The sequence below is a fragment of the Felis catus genome, chromosome C1, assembly GCF_018350175.1.
Source record: "Felis catus isolate Fca126 chromosome C1, F.catus_Fca126_mat1.0, whole genome shotgun sequence".
Taxonomy (NCBI): Eukaryota; Metazoa; Chordata; class Mammalia; order Carnivora; family Felidae; genus Felis; species Felis catus.
The window spans coordinates 104,894,551-104,910,039 of NC_058375.1; the positions used below are offsets into that span (position 1 = coordinate 104,894,551).

Here is a 15,489-nt window from a genome sequence, read left to right on the forward strand (position 1 = left end):
CTCCCAGGTGCCCCCGATTATTTTTTTAGAAAGAGAGAACAAGCAGGAGAGGAGTAGAGGGAGAGGGAAGAAGAGAATCTTAAGAAGACTCCATGCTCAGCGCAGAGCCCCACACAGGGCTTGATTTCACGACTGTGAGATCATGATCTGAGCCGAAACCAAGAGTCAGATGCTTAACCAGCTGAGCCACCCAGGTGCTCCCTGACTATTTTATTTTATTTTAATTAATTTTTAAATGTTTATTTATTTTGAGAGAGCACGTGTGAGTGGGGGAGGGGCAGAGAGGGAGAGAGAGAATCCCAAGCAAGTTCCTTGCTGTCAGTGCAGAGCCCAATATGGAGCTCGATCTCACAAACCATGAGATCGTGACCTGAGCCAAAATCAAAGAGTCAGACACTTAACCCACAGATCCACCCAGGCACCCTTATTTTATTTTAATTAATTTAAATAGCCATATGTGGCTAGTGGTAACTACACTGGGCAAAGTAGATCTGGAGAGTAAGTGTAGATGAAGAAGAAAGGAGGACTAGTGACTGGGCTCTGGGCATTCCACCATTAAGAGGTCAAGGAGATGAGGTGAAGCCATCGAGGAACACTGAAAAATAGCAACTAATGAAGTAAGAAGAAAACCAAGAATGTGATGCCCTGGAAACCAAGTGAAGAAAGTATATTGAGGAGGAACAAGTGATCAACTTAGTCAACTTAGAAGGACTGGGCAGCCTGGGTGGCTCAGTTGGTTAAGTGTCCAACTCTTGATTTCAGCTCAGGTCAATCCCAGGTCGTGGGATCAAGCTCCATGTCAGGCTTTGCACTAAGCATGGAGCCTGCTTGAGATTCTCTTTCTTTTTCTTTCTCTCTCTCCCTCTGACCCTTTCCCCTGCTCACACACACTCTCTAAAATAAAATTTAAAAAAAAAGAAAAAAAGGATCAAAAGCCTTGATAATACACGGTACTTGAAAGGTTGTGGAGAAATAGACACTTTCCTGAGTTGCTGGCGGAATGACATCTGTGGAGCAGCTTGGTGACATCTACCAAAGTTTAAAATGCACACTAAAGGGCGCCTGGGTGGCTCAATTGACAAAGCGTCTGACTCTTTGATTTGGGCTCGGGTCATGATCTCATGGTTTGTGGGACCGAGCTCCACATCGGGCTCTGCACTGACAGCACGGAGCTTGCTTGGGATTCTCTCTCTTCTCCCTCTCTGCCCCTCCCCTGCTCGTGCTTGCTCTCTCTCCAAATAAATGAATAAGCTTTAAAAAATAATAACAAAATAAAATGCACACTAGATCCAAGATAAGGGCAAGGAGCAGAACAGTGCACATAAAATGCTTTTATTTATGTGTGTGTGCTATAAATATATATACATATATATGTAGTGTGTGTATATATGTATGTGAATATGTATATGTGTGTATATTTGCATATATACCATAGATAATATCTATGAAAGAACACAGAAGATTCAAGTAGTAGTGTTTGCCTCTACACAAATTGAAGTGTGAGAGCACTGTGGCAGAGAGGAAACTCACTTTTTTTATAGTATTCCTTTTTGTGTTTTATACCATATGCAAACATTTATCTAGGTTAAAATAGCATATTTTAAAATAACAAAAACGATTAGAGAATATATAATAGCAAGTAACTCCTAAAGCGTTGTAGTGCTAAGTACATCGTTTCAGGTAAGTAGACTTAAATGAAGTTTATTTTGTCTTAAAAAGTAAATTTAGTATTTAAAGGCATGATTTTAAGTTCCAAGTTCACACAGAAATGTCATGATTGACTCTCTACCTAATTAGTTGCAAAACAACTACCTTTTCATCATCTGGAGCCTCTTAGTGGGTATCTCTGCAATTCAGATTCTCAGAACATTTTTAATTATGGTCATAATATCTGATTCTGTTACCATGAAGTGCGATAAGAATAAATACTCTCTCAGCTAATTCCTTCATGGTGTTTTAGAAAGAGATGAACAGTGGGGCACCTGGGTGGCTCAGTCGGGTAAGCGGCCGACTTCAGCTCAGGTCACTATCTCGTGGTCCGTGAGTTCGAGCCCCGCGTCGGGCTCTGGGCTGATGGCTCAGAGCCTGGAGCCTGCTTCCGATTCTGTGTCTCCCTCTCTCTCTGCCCCTCCCCCGTTCATGCTCTGTCTCTCTCTGTCTCAAAAATAAATAAACATTAAAAAAAAATTAAAAAAAAAAAGAAGAAAAAAAAGAAAGAGATGAACAGAAAGGAAATGTAGGTCCTCTTTTTCATGATTTATACATAAGCACATATGATTAAAGATGTTTCTGTTTAATTTTGTGCTATAACCTCCAAATGGATGCTTCTGCTTGATGTAGTTTTAAATAATGTGCAGTTAAGTCATTTAATAAAATTACTTGGCTACTAAAATTAAGTAATTGTATCTTCTTTTGATGGCATGAGAAAAAACAAGGCAAACTTTAACAGTTTTGGAATGATATGGTCTCCTTCTTGTGAGTATCTACAGAAGGGTCCTTACTTTTTTCCCCCCTCCCCACCGAGGTCCACTTACTTTGTTATAAGCCATTCTGATAAAGGTTGGAACACATAAAACTGCACTGTGCTACCCACACAGTGGATAAGTGAGGCAAGTGACTGAGTTGATGTGTCAGTATCTCCAGTATCAAAACCAGACGCAAGAGTTTTTCATTTGTTTGTTTTCAGGGTTGTTTTTTTTTTTTTTCTTGGTCTTGGTTTTTCAAAGGATTCAAGAAAAAAGATTTTACAAAGAGGTAGACTTCCTAGAAGTGTCATTATTTATGTGTCCCAATCTCTTTTTACACTCAAAATACTAAATGTTTCTAGTTTCCATCTTATGGGAACATCCTAATATACCGGTACTTTCCAAAATATTTTAAGGTCCTTGGACAGAGGCCATTGTAATGACACTGTACTAAGTATTTGATAAAGGGCTTATATACGAAAGGAGTTGTGTAGTACAAGCATAAATTACTGCTATATTGATATCATGTCACAGTGAAGTACTCTGAAGCCTCTTGAATATAAAAGAATATTTCTACATTTGGTTCTAGCAAACACTATTGTGCTATTCTGAAATCCACAGCACAGAAATTATAAGACATCCGCTCATAAACAGAAAGCAAATCACTATTCAGCATTTCCTGCTCTGTTTCCTGCCAATTTCAGATAATTAAAACTTTTTTTAAGCCTTTTATTCTATTCTGCTTTAATTCTGCTTCTTCCACCAAAAATGAAAGATTTAGAAATTAAAACTGTGCATATCATAGTAACAACAAATCTTTGCCTTTTTCCCCTCTTATCCTATGATACTGACTTTTCTTCATTATTGCAGACCTCAGGATATCGTTGTGTTTATAATTGGAGGAGCCACCTATGAAGAGGCTCTAACAGTTTATAACCTGAACCGTACCACGCCTGGAGTGAGGATTGTCCTGGGAGGAACCACAGTGCATAACACAAAAAGGTAAGGGAGAACATTCCATCCTACAACTCTGTTCCCCTTCCTAGAGAATAAAGCTTAAATTCCTTTTATGTAGGAAAGGTAAGGTCAATGTTGAGTAAATTGCTCTAGACCAAAATGCAACAGTTCATAGAGCAATTTAGCAATTTAGACTTGGTGTGAAATGAAGGATCTATACTCCCATTAGGTTCATAAATCACTTAATTAGTTCAGGGGACCTAGAGTATAAGGACTAGCCTGTACTGTGAACACTTTATATTTCTTATGTTCAGAAAAGGAGAAATCTAATAGCCACAGACTAGCACTTTGAAAATACTAAAGCATAATCATATTGAATTCCATGAGTTTTTCTATTTTGTTTATTAATTACATTTATTCAATAAGTAGTAAGAAGAATACAAAGATAAATAAGATACAGATCCTACTTCAAGGAAGTTGTTGTCTGTTAGGAAAGATAGAACATGAAAAAAATAACAAAGTAAGTGCCTGGAGAGACAGACTAAAGAGCCATGGCTTCTCAGTGTGACTAAGAAAAATTAGCAAATATTTCATGGAGAAGATAGTGCATAAGCTGAGCCATGGGTAGAAAACGGACACGAAGAGGAAGAATACATTCTAGGCAGAGTTAACCACATGAACAAGTTACAGAAGCTGTAGGCAACATGCATAGGAAAAGAAGAGCAAATAGTCAACCAGCTGGAATGTGCACAATAAGTGAAAACGTTGACTGAATGCTATAATTGTGAAAGGCCTTGAATTCCAGGCTGAGAATGAAAATGAAGAATCATTGAAAGTATTTAAGCAATAGAAATTACAAGAAAGTCACAGTATTTTAGGAAGATTAATTTGGAAACTAAGGGTAGGAGAGGCACCTGGGTGGCTCAGTCAAGTAAGTATCCGACTCTTGATTTGGGCTCAGGTCATGATCTCACAGGTTTTGAAATCAAGCCCTACCTTGGGCTCATGCTAACAGGGCAGAGCCTACTTGGGATTCTCTCTACTGTCTCTCTGCCCCTCCTCCCTCTCGTGTACACTCTCTCACTCTCTCTCTTAAATAAATAAACTTTAAAAAACAAAAAACTAAGAGTAGGAAAGATAGGAGGAGATGGAGAACTGTGGTATGATAGTTGAATTTAATGATGGGGCGCTGAGAGATCTATCCATGCTGAGCCAGGAACACATGGATACATCAGGAGTCATTTAGAGGTGTTTGTGTTCTTTTTTGTTTGTATCGCTGTTTGGCCTTTTAACATAACTTTTCCCCTTTATCATGGAAGTAATATGCATTTATTCTGAAATTCTTTTCATTCAGAAAATATAAAGAGAAAAAAAAGCTTCCATAATCTAACCATTGTTACACTTTGATCTTTCCAGCACGTTTTTTTTCTGAATTAAGTTTATTTATTTATTCTAAGAGAGAGAGAGAGAGAGAGAGAGAGAGAGAGAGAGAGAGAGAGAGAGAAAGCATGAGTGGGGGAAGGGCAGGCAGAGGGAAAGAATCCCAATGCAGGGCTTAAACTCACGAGATCATAACCTGAGCTGAAACCAAGAGTCGGATGCTTAACCAACTGAGCCACCCTGATGAGACCTTTTTTTTTCTGAGCCTGATTTATGTGAGTGTATCAGCAGAAAGGGATATCTTATACATTCTGTTTTATGACCTGAATTTTGTAGTCTATGATGTATACATCTTTTAGTGTTAAGTATATAATCATTCATTCATTAAACAAATATTAATTGAAAGATAAGATTACCAGAGTTTGAATCCTGACTTTCCCTCTTACTGTTTAGGCAAATTACTTAACTGCTTTGTCAGTTTTCCAGAGCTTACTGGCCATTTATATAGCTCTTTTTGAATTGCTAGTTCATTTTTTTTTTTAAGTTTATTTATTTATTGAGAGAGAGAGAGCGAGCACATACAAGTGTGCACACACAGGTGTGGGGAGTGGGGGGAGGCAGAGAGAGTGGGAGAGAGAATCCCAAACTGACTTCTCGCTATCAGTGCGGAGTCCAACGTGGGGCTCAAACTCATGAACTGTGTGATCATGACCTAAGCTGAAACCAAGAGTCAGATGCTTAACTGACTGAGCCACCCAGGCACTCCTTTTTTTTTTTTTTTTTTAAGTTTATTTACTTGCCCAGTCCATATTCTTTGCCCATTTTACAATTTGGTTATTTTTTGCCAATGATTTTTATTAATTATATCTGTATAATTAAGGATATTGACCATTTGTTACATATTTTAGCAAATCTTTTTTCTTGTTTGATGATCCGTTTGATAGTATTCACAGTATTTTGTATAAAAGTTTTTATTATATTTTATTTTTACTTTTATGTAGTCAAAACTACCAGTGATTTCTGCCTTTGGTGCCGTTCTTAGTTCTTTCCCAGCCAAAATTATGTAAATGCTAACCTCTATTTTTTCCATTTTTAGGACTTGCATTTAAAGTTATAGCTTTATAATCCATCAAAATTTTATTTTGTAGTAAATTGTGCGATAGTTTCCTTTTATAATTTATAGAAATATATACTTGCATACTTCATTACATACAGAGAAGTGTATGAATGATAAGAATGATAAGCAGACAGCTCAATGAAATATGACAAAGTGAATACAACTATGTCACTACTACCCAAACCAAGTCGTAGAATGTTACCAGCATCTCCAGAAGTCTCCCTTATGCCTCACGTCCCCTCCTTGTCACAACTCTCACAAAGTAATCACTATTTTGACTTCTATCACCACAGATTAGTTTTACCTGCCCTTAAAAGATATTTGTTGAATGAATGAAGAAACAGGTTAAAAGTAATCTATTTCTTCCTTTCTCACAAATAATACAAGGATCTTGGAATGATCAGAAGGATCTCTGATCAGCTTCCTCTCAACTGACAAGCTATCATAGTTAGCATTTTGGTTCCATCCTGTTTTTATAATTATGATTAATTTGGTTAATCATCATCATTATTTTTCAGTTGTCATTATGTATTTGCTTCCCCTGCCCCCCAACACTGGCTTTTTCACTCTGCTCCTTCTTTCTAATCCAATTTTCTTCTTATTAAAAACATCCTTGGGGCACCTGGGTGGCTCAGTGGGTTAAGCATCCGACTCTGGCTCAGGTCATGATCTCACTGCTCTTGGGTTTGAGCCCCGCGTCAGACTCTGTGCTGACAGTTCAGAGCCTGGAGCCTGCTTCAGAGTCTGTCTCCCCTGCTTATGCTCGCTCGCTCTCTCTCTCTCTCTCTCTCTCTCTCTCAAATATAAAATTAAAAACATTTTTAAAAATCCTTTAGTAGTTCTTTTAGCTACTAGTCAATTTGATTTTTTTAATAAAAATATCTTAGTTTATTAAGTTTAGAAATCCAGGTTGATAATTTACTCTCGGCACTTAAAAGTCAGAAGAAATGGAATATTATTTTTAATTGTTGCTGTTAAGTCTCCTTTCAATATAATTATTTTTTGGGTGTTGTAGGCAATATATTCTCTGATTCTTTTAAGATTGTCTTTGATGTTCTTGTTTCAGTATTATGTATCTAAATGTGAATTTATATTTATAGTAGTTGGCATGAAAACTCATGTTTGGCAAAATTATTGGAAAATTTCTAGTCATTATTTCTTTTAACATTGCTGCTTTTCTGTTTCCTCTGTTCCATCCTTCTGGAACTCCTATGAGATATGTTTTGTCTCTTAACCTTTCATTTATATTATCAATTCATATCTCTGCTGCAGATCTGTGTAATTTTTCAGATCAGTATTCCATTTCAATAATTCTCTCTTCATCTTTGTCTAATCTGTGTTTATTTTGTCCATTAGGTTTTAACTTCAAAGGTTATATTTTTATGTCTATAAGTTCTTTTTGCTTCTTTTTCAAATTCTCTTGATATTTTGTTAATTTCTTCTTCCCTCATGTTTTCAAATTCCTCATTTTTCTTTAATCACATTAATTCTATAACCTAAAATACTTTCTAGTTCCTGAGCAAATAATCTTTTATGTAAAAATAAGAAAGTGAGGCATTTTTGCAAAAGCTTTAGATTAGAGTCTTCCAACTAGCCAGATTTGGTATTTCCTCGTCTGACCTAACAGTATGCTAAGCAGTACACTGAATTATGTTTGAGCTAATAGCCTCAGCAATAGAAGGTTCATTAAAATCTTGAACAAGGTTGTTTGCTGGCCCTAACCAATGAAACTTTTTAAGAAGGAGGGAGTTACTATGGTAACTACCAACCTGGAAAAAAAATTAATGTTTGCAATACAAAAATGATCCAAAATCAGGTTTTTTATCATTTATCAAATGATAAAATCATCAATCAGGTTTTTATCATATATATTTCATAAATATATAACCTCTAGTTAATAGATCGTGAAGTTTATCATTATCAGTAAAAAGATAGTGGAATTTGTATTTCAGAGATCAATTATCATAAAGGCCTAAATAATCAAAAGCAACTTAGCTTCAACTTTTAGTGGAAAGGCTCCATTTTCATGATGAACGTGGGCTACCTTGGGTATTGCTAAGCATGTTGCATAAGTCCACATCTCTTAATATATTTTGAAATCTTGGACTCTCAGTAAGTGGAAAGGTTAATATTTTTTTAAATCAGTTTCATAACTGGATATAGTAGGGCTGCTGTGAGCTGGCAATAAAACCTTCATTTGGGGGAGAGTAAGTTTAATAATTTGTTTCTGTAAATTGTTGGGGTTTAATTTTTATGAAGGGGTGTATTATGCAATTCCCTATGTAATATGGGGGTTATTTCTTAAGGAAGAGTCCAAAGAAATAAGTGACACACAGCATTGACCCCAAGAGTTCAACGGCACAGAAGTACTATTTTAAGAGATTGTAGTGATCAGGAAATAGTATACTTTTAGATGTGAGTGATGAATGCCCTCCTTTTATACTTGGAATCATGTAAAATGTGGTATGGGCTACCCCACAAGGCTATGGATTAATAGATGTCTCAATAAACAGGAAAGAAATCATGTCTCATAGCTGGGAGTGTGATGTGCTGATAGAGGAACTACTATCCCTCTAGAGTGGGAAATGCGTATTGCAGGATATTTCTGGGATACAGATCACTTGATTTCCCTAATCTCTTAAGTAAAACCTTAGATCAATAGAGGTTTATTCTGTAGTCAGATACCACCACCACTTACTAGTTTATGATTTGGGCCAAGATACTTAATGTAATGGTAAGTGGGTCAAAAATGATCTCCTGCATCCTAGAAAATTACATGTAACCTTATCTCTCATGTAGCAATTTTAATAATCTTCATCCTGGGATACCTTCTATTTCTAAAAGACATCAAGATTTTTTTAAACTTTTTTTTAACATTTATTGCTGAGAGACAGAGACAGAGCACAAGCAGGGAAGGGGCAGATAGAGAGGGAGACACAGAATCTGAAGCAGGCTCCAGCTCTGAGCTGTCAGTACAGAGCCTGATGTGGGGCTTGAACCCACAAACCATGAGATCATGACCTGAGCTGAAGTCAGATGCTTAACTGACTGAGCCACCCAGGTACCCCAAGACATCAAGACTTTAAATGGAGATATACATTAGTTGAATCTGAAATTCAACTTGCCATTCAATGTTATAATTTACGGGTGCCTCCGTGGCTCAGTCAGTTAAGCGTACAACCCTTGATTTTGACCCAGGTTATAATCTCACAGTTCATGAGTTCAAGCCCCGCATTGGGCTCTGTGCTGACACTGCAGAGCCTGCTTGGGATTCTCTCTCTCTCCCTCTCCCTCTGCCTCTCTCTCTCTCTCAAAATAAATAAATAAACTCTGAAACACAAAAGTTTTTTTAAAAAGTTATAATTTAAGTTGCACTTTCTCAAGTACCTTTTTTTAATGGAGGTATAATTGATATATAACATTATATTAGCTTCAAGTATACAGCATGTACATTACAAAATGATCACCACAGTAAGTCTAGTTAACATCCATCAGCATATATAGTTACAAAAAATGTTTTTTCTTGTGATGGGAAACATTTAAGGTTTACTCTCTTCGCAACTTTCAAATATACAATGTAGTATTATTAACTAGAGTTTCCAGGCTTTACATTATATCCCCCTGATTTACTTATTTTATAAAATGAGTTTTGCACCTTTCAACTCCCTTCACCCATCTCACCCACCCCTCCACCCACTGCCTCTGGCAACTACCAATCTTTTCTCTGTATCTGTGAGCTTGGTTTTGTTTTATTTTGTTTTGCTTTGTTTAGAGTCTACATATAAGTGAGATCATACAACATTTGTCTTTCTCTGTCTGGTTTATTTCACTTAGCATAATGCCCTCAAGATCCAGCTATATTTTCACAAATGGCAAGTTTCCTTTTTTTTTTATGGCTATTATTTCATTGTATAGATATGCACCACATTCTCTTTATCCATCCGTCTATGGATGGACCCTTAGGTTGTTTTCTTATCTTGGCTATTGAAAATAATTCTGCAGGGTGCCTAGATAGCTCAGTTGGTTAAGCATCTGACTCTTGATTTGGGCTCAGGTCATGATCTCATGGTTCATGAGATCGAGCCCCAAGCCCGGTTCTGTGCTGACAGCATGGAACCTGCTTGGAATTCTCTCTTTCCCTCTCTGTCTCTGCCTGCACACATGCTCTCTCTCTCAAAATAAATCATTTTTTTAAAAAAGAAAGTAATTCTCCAACGAACATGGGGGTGTGTATATCTTTTTGAGCTAGTGTTTTTGTTTCCTTTACATAAATACCCAGAAGTGGAATTGCTGGATCATATAGTAGTTCTACTTTGAATTTTTTGAGGAACCTCCATATTCTATTCCATAGAGAGTACAACAGTTTACATTCCCTCAACAGTACATAAGAATTCCCTTTTCTCCACATCCTTGCCAACACTGGTTATTTTTTGCCTTTTTGATAATAGCCATTCTAACAGGTGTGAGGTAATGGCTCATCCTGGTTTTGATTTGCATTTCCCTGATGACTACTGATGTTGAACATCTTTTCATGTACCTGTTGGCCTTCAGTATGACTTCTTTGGAAATATGTTTATTCAAATCCTCTGCCCATTTTTTAATCAAATTATTTTTTTTAATGTTTATTTATTTTTGAGAGAGAGAATGAATGAGTGGGATAGGGGCAGAGAGAGAGGGAGGCACAGAATCCAAAGCAGGCTCAAGGCTCTGGGCTGTCAGCACAGAACCCAACATGGGCTTGAACCCATGAACCATGGATCATGACCTGAGCTGCAGTCAGATTGCTTAACCAATCTGAGTCACCCAGGCACCCCTAATTGAATTGTTTGTTTGTTTTTTTCATTGAGTTATATGAGTTCTTTATGAATTTTGGATATTAACCCCTTATTGGATGTATGATTTGCAAATATTTTCTCAATTTAGTAGGTTTTTCATTTTGTTGATGACTTCCTTTGCTGTATAGAAGCTTTTTTAGTTTGATGCAGTCTCACTTGTTTGTTTTTTTTTTCTTGCCTTTGCTTTTGGTATCAAATCCAAAAAATTATCATCAAGACCAATGTCAGGGAGCTTACTGCTTATGTTTTCTTATAGGAGATTTATGGTTTCAGATCTTTTTTTTAATTTTTTTATTTTATTTTATTTTTAGATAGAGTGCACATGCGTGTGTGCATATGGGCAGGGGAGGAGCAGAAGGAGAGGAGAGAGAATCTTAAGCAGGCTCCACACCCAGCACAGAGCTAAATGCAGGGCTCCATCTCATGACTGAGGCCATGAGATCATGACCTGAGCCAAAATTAAGAGTCGGACACTGGGGCACCTGGGTGGTTCAGTAGGTTAAGTGTCCGACTTCGGCTCAAGTCATGATCTCACAGTTCGTGAGTTCAAGCCCCACATTGGGCTCTGTGCTGACAGTTCAGAGCCTGGAGCCTGTTTCGGATTCTGTGTCTCCCTCTCTCTCTGCCCCTCCCCTGCTCCTGCTCTGTCTTTCTCTGTCTCTCAAAAAATAAATAAATGTTAAAAAAAAAAAAAAAAAACGGTCGGACACTTAACCAACTGAGCCATCCTGGTGCCCCATGGCTTTAGATCTTATATTCATGTCTTTAATCCATTTTGAGTTTATTTTTGTGTGTGGTATAAGATAGTGGTCTAGTTTCATCCTTTTGCATGTGGCTGTCCAGTTTTCCCAACAGCATTTACTGAAGAGACTATCCTTTCCCCGTTGTATATTCTTGCCTCCTTTGCCATAAATTAATTGGCCATATATGCAAGAGTTTATTTCTGGACTCTGTGGTCTGTTCCATTGATCCATTTGTGTTACTACCATACTATTTTGATTACTATAGCCTTGTAATATATTTTGAAATCAGGGAGCACATTGTCTCCAGCTCTTTTCTTTCCTAAGATTGCTTTGGTTATTCAAGGTCTTTTGTGGTTACAAATTTTTTTATTCTATTTCTATGAAAAATGTCATTGGAGTTTTGATGGGGATTGCATTAAATCTGTAGATTGCTTTGGGTAGTGTAGATATTTTAACTATATTAATTCTTTTAATCCATGAGTATGGAATATCTTTCTGTTTATTTATGTCTTCATTTTCTCTCATCAATGTCTTATAGTTTTCAATGTACAGGTCTTTTCACCTCCTTCCTTAAATTTATTCCTAGGTATTTTATTCTTTTCGATATAACTGTAAATGGGATTGTTTTTTTTTAATTTCTCTTTCTGATAGTTCATTATTAGTGAATAGATATGCAATAGATTTCTTTTTATTGATTTTGTAACCTACAACTTCACTGAATTATTCTAATATTTTTTTGGTAGAGTCTTTAGGTTTTCTGTAAATAATATGTCATCTGCAAAAAGTGACAGTTTTACTTCTAACTTTCCAATTTGAATGCCTTTTTTTTTTTTTCTTGCTTAATTGTTCTGGCAGGGATTTCCAATACTATGTTGAATAAAAGTGGTGAAAGTGGACATCCTTGTCTTGTTCCTGATCTTAGAGGAAAAGCTTTTCAGCTTTTTGCCATTAACTGTGATGTTGGGTGTGGGCTTGTCATAGATGACCTTTACTATGTATGTTGAAGTACATTCCCACTGTACCCACTTTGTTAAGAATTTTTATCTAAAATGGATGTTGAATTTTGTCAAATGCTTTTTCTGTATCTAGTGAAGTGATCTGATCATATCATTTTTTATCTTTCATTTTGTTAATGTAGTATATAAGCATCTTCTTTCTTTAAAACAATTCTTTTGTGACAACATTTTTCGATGACTCAAGTACTGGTTACAGTGAAGCAGAGTTCCACAGCCTTCTGTAGTTACAGGGTTTGTCTCTATAGGTCCTGCTCTAAGTGTAATTGTGATCATCTTTGTTTAGGTTTAAACAAGATTTAAATCTTGTTTAAAAGATTAAACAAACTTTTTTTTAAGTTTATCTATTTACTTTGAGAGAGAGAGTGAGAGTCAGGGAGGGGCAGAGAAAAAGGGAGAGAGAGAATCCCAAGCAGGCTCCACATTCAGTGCAGAGCCCAACACACAAGGCTTTATCCCATGAATGGTGAGATCATGGCCTGAACTGAAATCACGAGTTGGTTGCTTAACTGACTGAGCCACCCAGGTGCCCTGATTTAAACACCATTTAAAATAGAAGGCGTGTATTTGCTGCTAAGACACCAAGGAATTTTGCAGAAGCTAATTATCTCCTTAGCAACATTCTTAATAAAATTGCCTCCAGATAAAGAGAGGCAGTCAATATTATCTCCTCTCCATAGCCATATGAAGTTTAATATGAATTTTGATTTACTTTCTCTTCTCTTTTTTGTGCATAATGAAATACAAAGAAAAAAAAAAAAGATACTAACCGATCACAGGGACCTCTTTAAAGGCATAATTTTCATGCTTCTTTGCAGAGAACCTGCCCTAAAAAGGATCTGGGTAGTGGATTTAGCAGAGATCTGAACACATACAGGTGTGCTTTCCCTGAATGGTTAGTCCGTTGTGTCTCTGGGGTCCATGCAGGTTTGCAGTGTATATACACTGTGGTCTCCTGTCTCAGTGTTTTCCCTTCTTATGGAATTAATACCCCCCCCACCACCACCACCACCACTACCAACTTCCTTCTTCATTTGTCTCATTAGTCATACTGACCTAATATACCCTCAATTGCTGGTCGGGGAGTGGGTGGGGGTCAAAATTTCAACTTCTAGGAATTGTATATGACATGAGTTGTTCCATAGCACAACCGAGATTTTCACCAACATCTGTGTGGAACAGTCAGAAGTCTTACTGCCCTAGTTGAGAGTTCTAGAATTCATAAACAAATATATATTGAACACATGAGAACAGCATAAAGTTCATAGTTCACTCACTCATTCAGCAAATAAATTCAGCTCAGTAAATGAGCATGGGAGATACTTCCGTGAATAACATAAAGATCCTAGCCCTCGTGAAAGTTACATTTTAATGCAGAGGGAGACAGAAATAAACAATAAACTTAATAAGTAAACTTGATAGTAAATCAGGTGACAAATACTATGGGAGAAAAAAAGCAAAGCAAGGTAAAGGGCAATTGGTATTGCATGGGGGCTGTGGGAGGTAAGTTACCCTCCTCAGCATGGTGTCAGAAAAGGCCACATTAAGAGATTTGAGGAAAGACTTGAAGGGGTTGAGGGAGTGAACCAAATAGGTGGAGGGAAGAACATTTCGGGCACAGCAGAGCTAGTGTCCTAAGGCACAGTCATGCAGTGTGTCTGAGGAGACAGGAGAGGCTGAGGAAAGGAGAGGGAGATGTGCTGTCAGAGAGGAATCTGGAACCTGACAGGGGAGGTCTTGTCCACTGTCTCGAGCACTGGTTTGCACTATAAGTTAGCATTGAAGGGTTTGGGTTTTCTTCACAGTTCTATTGAACTATAATGTATGAACCATACAATTCATCCCTTTAAAGTATACAATTCAATGGTTTGGGTGTATTCACAGATATGTGCAACCATTAGCCACAGTCAACTTTAGAACATTTTCATTACCTTAGAAAGAACCCCTCTCCCCCCCAGGCCTAAGCAACCACTAATCTACTTTCTGTTTCTGTAGATTTCCCTGTTCTGAGCTTTTCATGTAAAGGGAACCATATAATATATATTGCCTTTTGCGAGTGGCTTCTTTTACTTAGTATAATGTTTTCCATGTTGTAGCCTATACCGATACTTCCTTTTTAATGCTGCATACACTACATTGTATGCCTATACTGTATTTTGTTTATCCGTTTGTCAGTGATGAACATTTGAGCTGTTTCCACCTTTTGGCTGTTATAAACAGTGCTGCTATAAACATTTAGGTTCAAGTTTTTATGTGTTTTGTAGATTTTTAAGCAGAACCGTGACATCTGATATTTTATCAGGATCACCCTGGCTAATATGCTTAAAAGCTAATATGCTCAAGAGAGGTATTATTTCTCTTAAATGTTCAAAATAAACATGTGTTAATAGAAAAATGCAAATTCCTAGGTGTATTTAAATGAACCATACCCATTATTTATTCACCTACAATAGACTGATCTGTTGTTCTTGTGTTTCTAATGCACATGATCCTACCTTGCAAATAAATGAGCATCTTGGTTAGGGATTTGAGCTGGCTTGCCTTATCACTTCACAAGTCAATCAATATTAAAGAGTTCTAGTCCCTGCCGGCCGCAATTGACACTTTAAGTTAGCCGTGTGAGCTGAGAGGCCAAGAACCAGATCCATACGGATGGAATTGTTCTCTCAGTAGAAGAAATAAATCCCTCTGTCTTCTCGGAATTCAGGATAGAAGTGGAGGGGAACGGGGAAGCTACGTAGATGTATTAGCCAAAGTGCTGCCCTTGCCTGAACCCCACTTGAACTTGGGTGAAGAGAGCACGGTAGTCTCCAGTGCTGTCAGTTTACTACTTAAGAATTTTAACAAGGAGGAAGACGTATCCTGCTAGAAGGTGACCCCAGATCAACAATCCCTTTACAGCCAAATTCCCTTTCAATCTGATAACGACTACACATAGTAGGTTCTCTGTAATGCTACCGGATTCAGTTAAACCCTCAT

The 15,489-nt window shown here is 37.2% G+C and overlaps 1 protein-coding gene across 4 annotated transcripts in view; it reads left to right on the top strand.

The window, feature by feature from the left end:
- Positions 1–15,489, top strand: part of VPS45 (vacuolar protein sorting 45 homolog) — a 65,785-nt gene that overhangs the window by 36,773 nt on the left and 13,523 nt on the right. For 3 of the 4 annotated variants that reach the window (XM_006935074.5, XM_003990560.6, XM_045033453.1), the window contains exon 14: positions 3,336–3,467. In XM_006935074.5, coding sequence (XP_006935136.2) covers positions 3,336–3,467 — 132 coding nt within the window. Of the gene's footprint in view, positions 1–3,335; positions 3,468–13,328; positions 15,033–15,489 lie in introns of those variants that run through there. The other variant, XM_019837765.3, reaches the window with a different exon arrangement.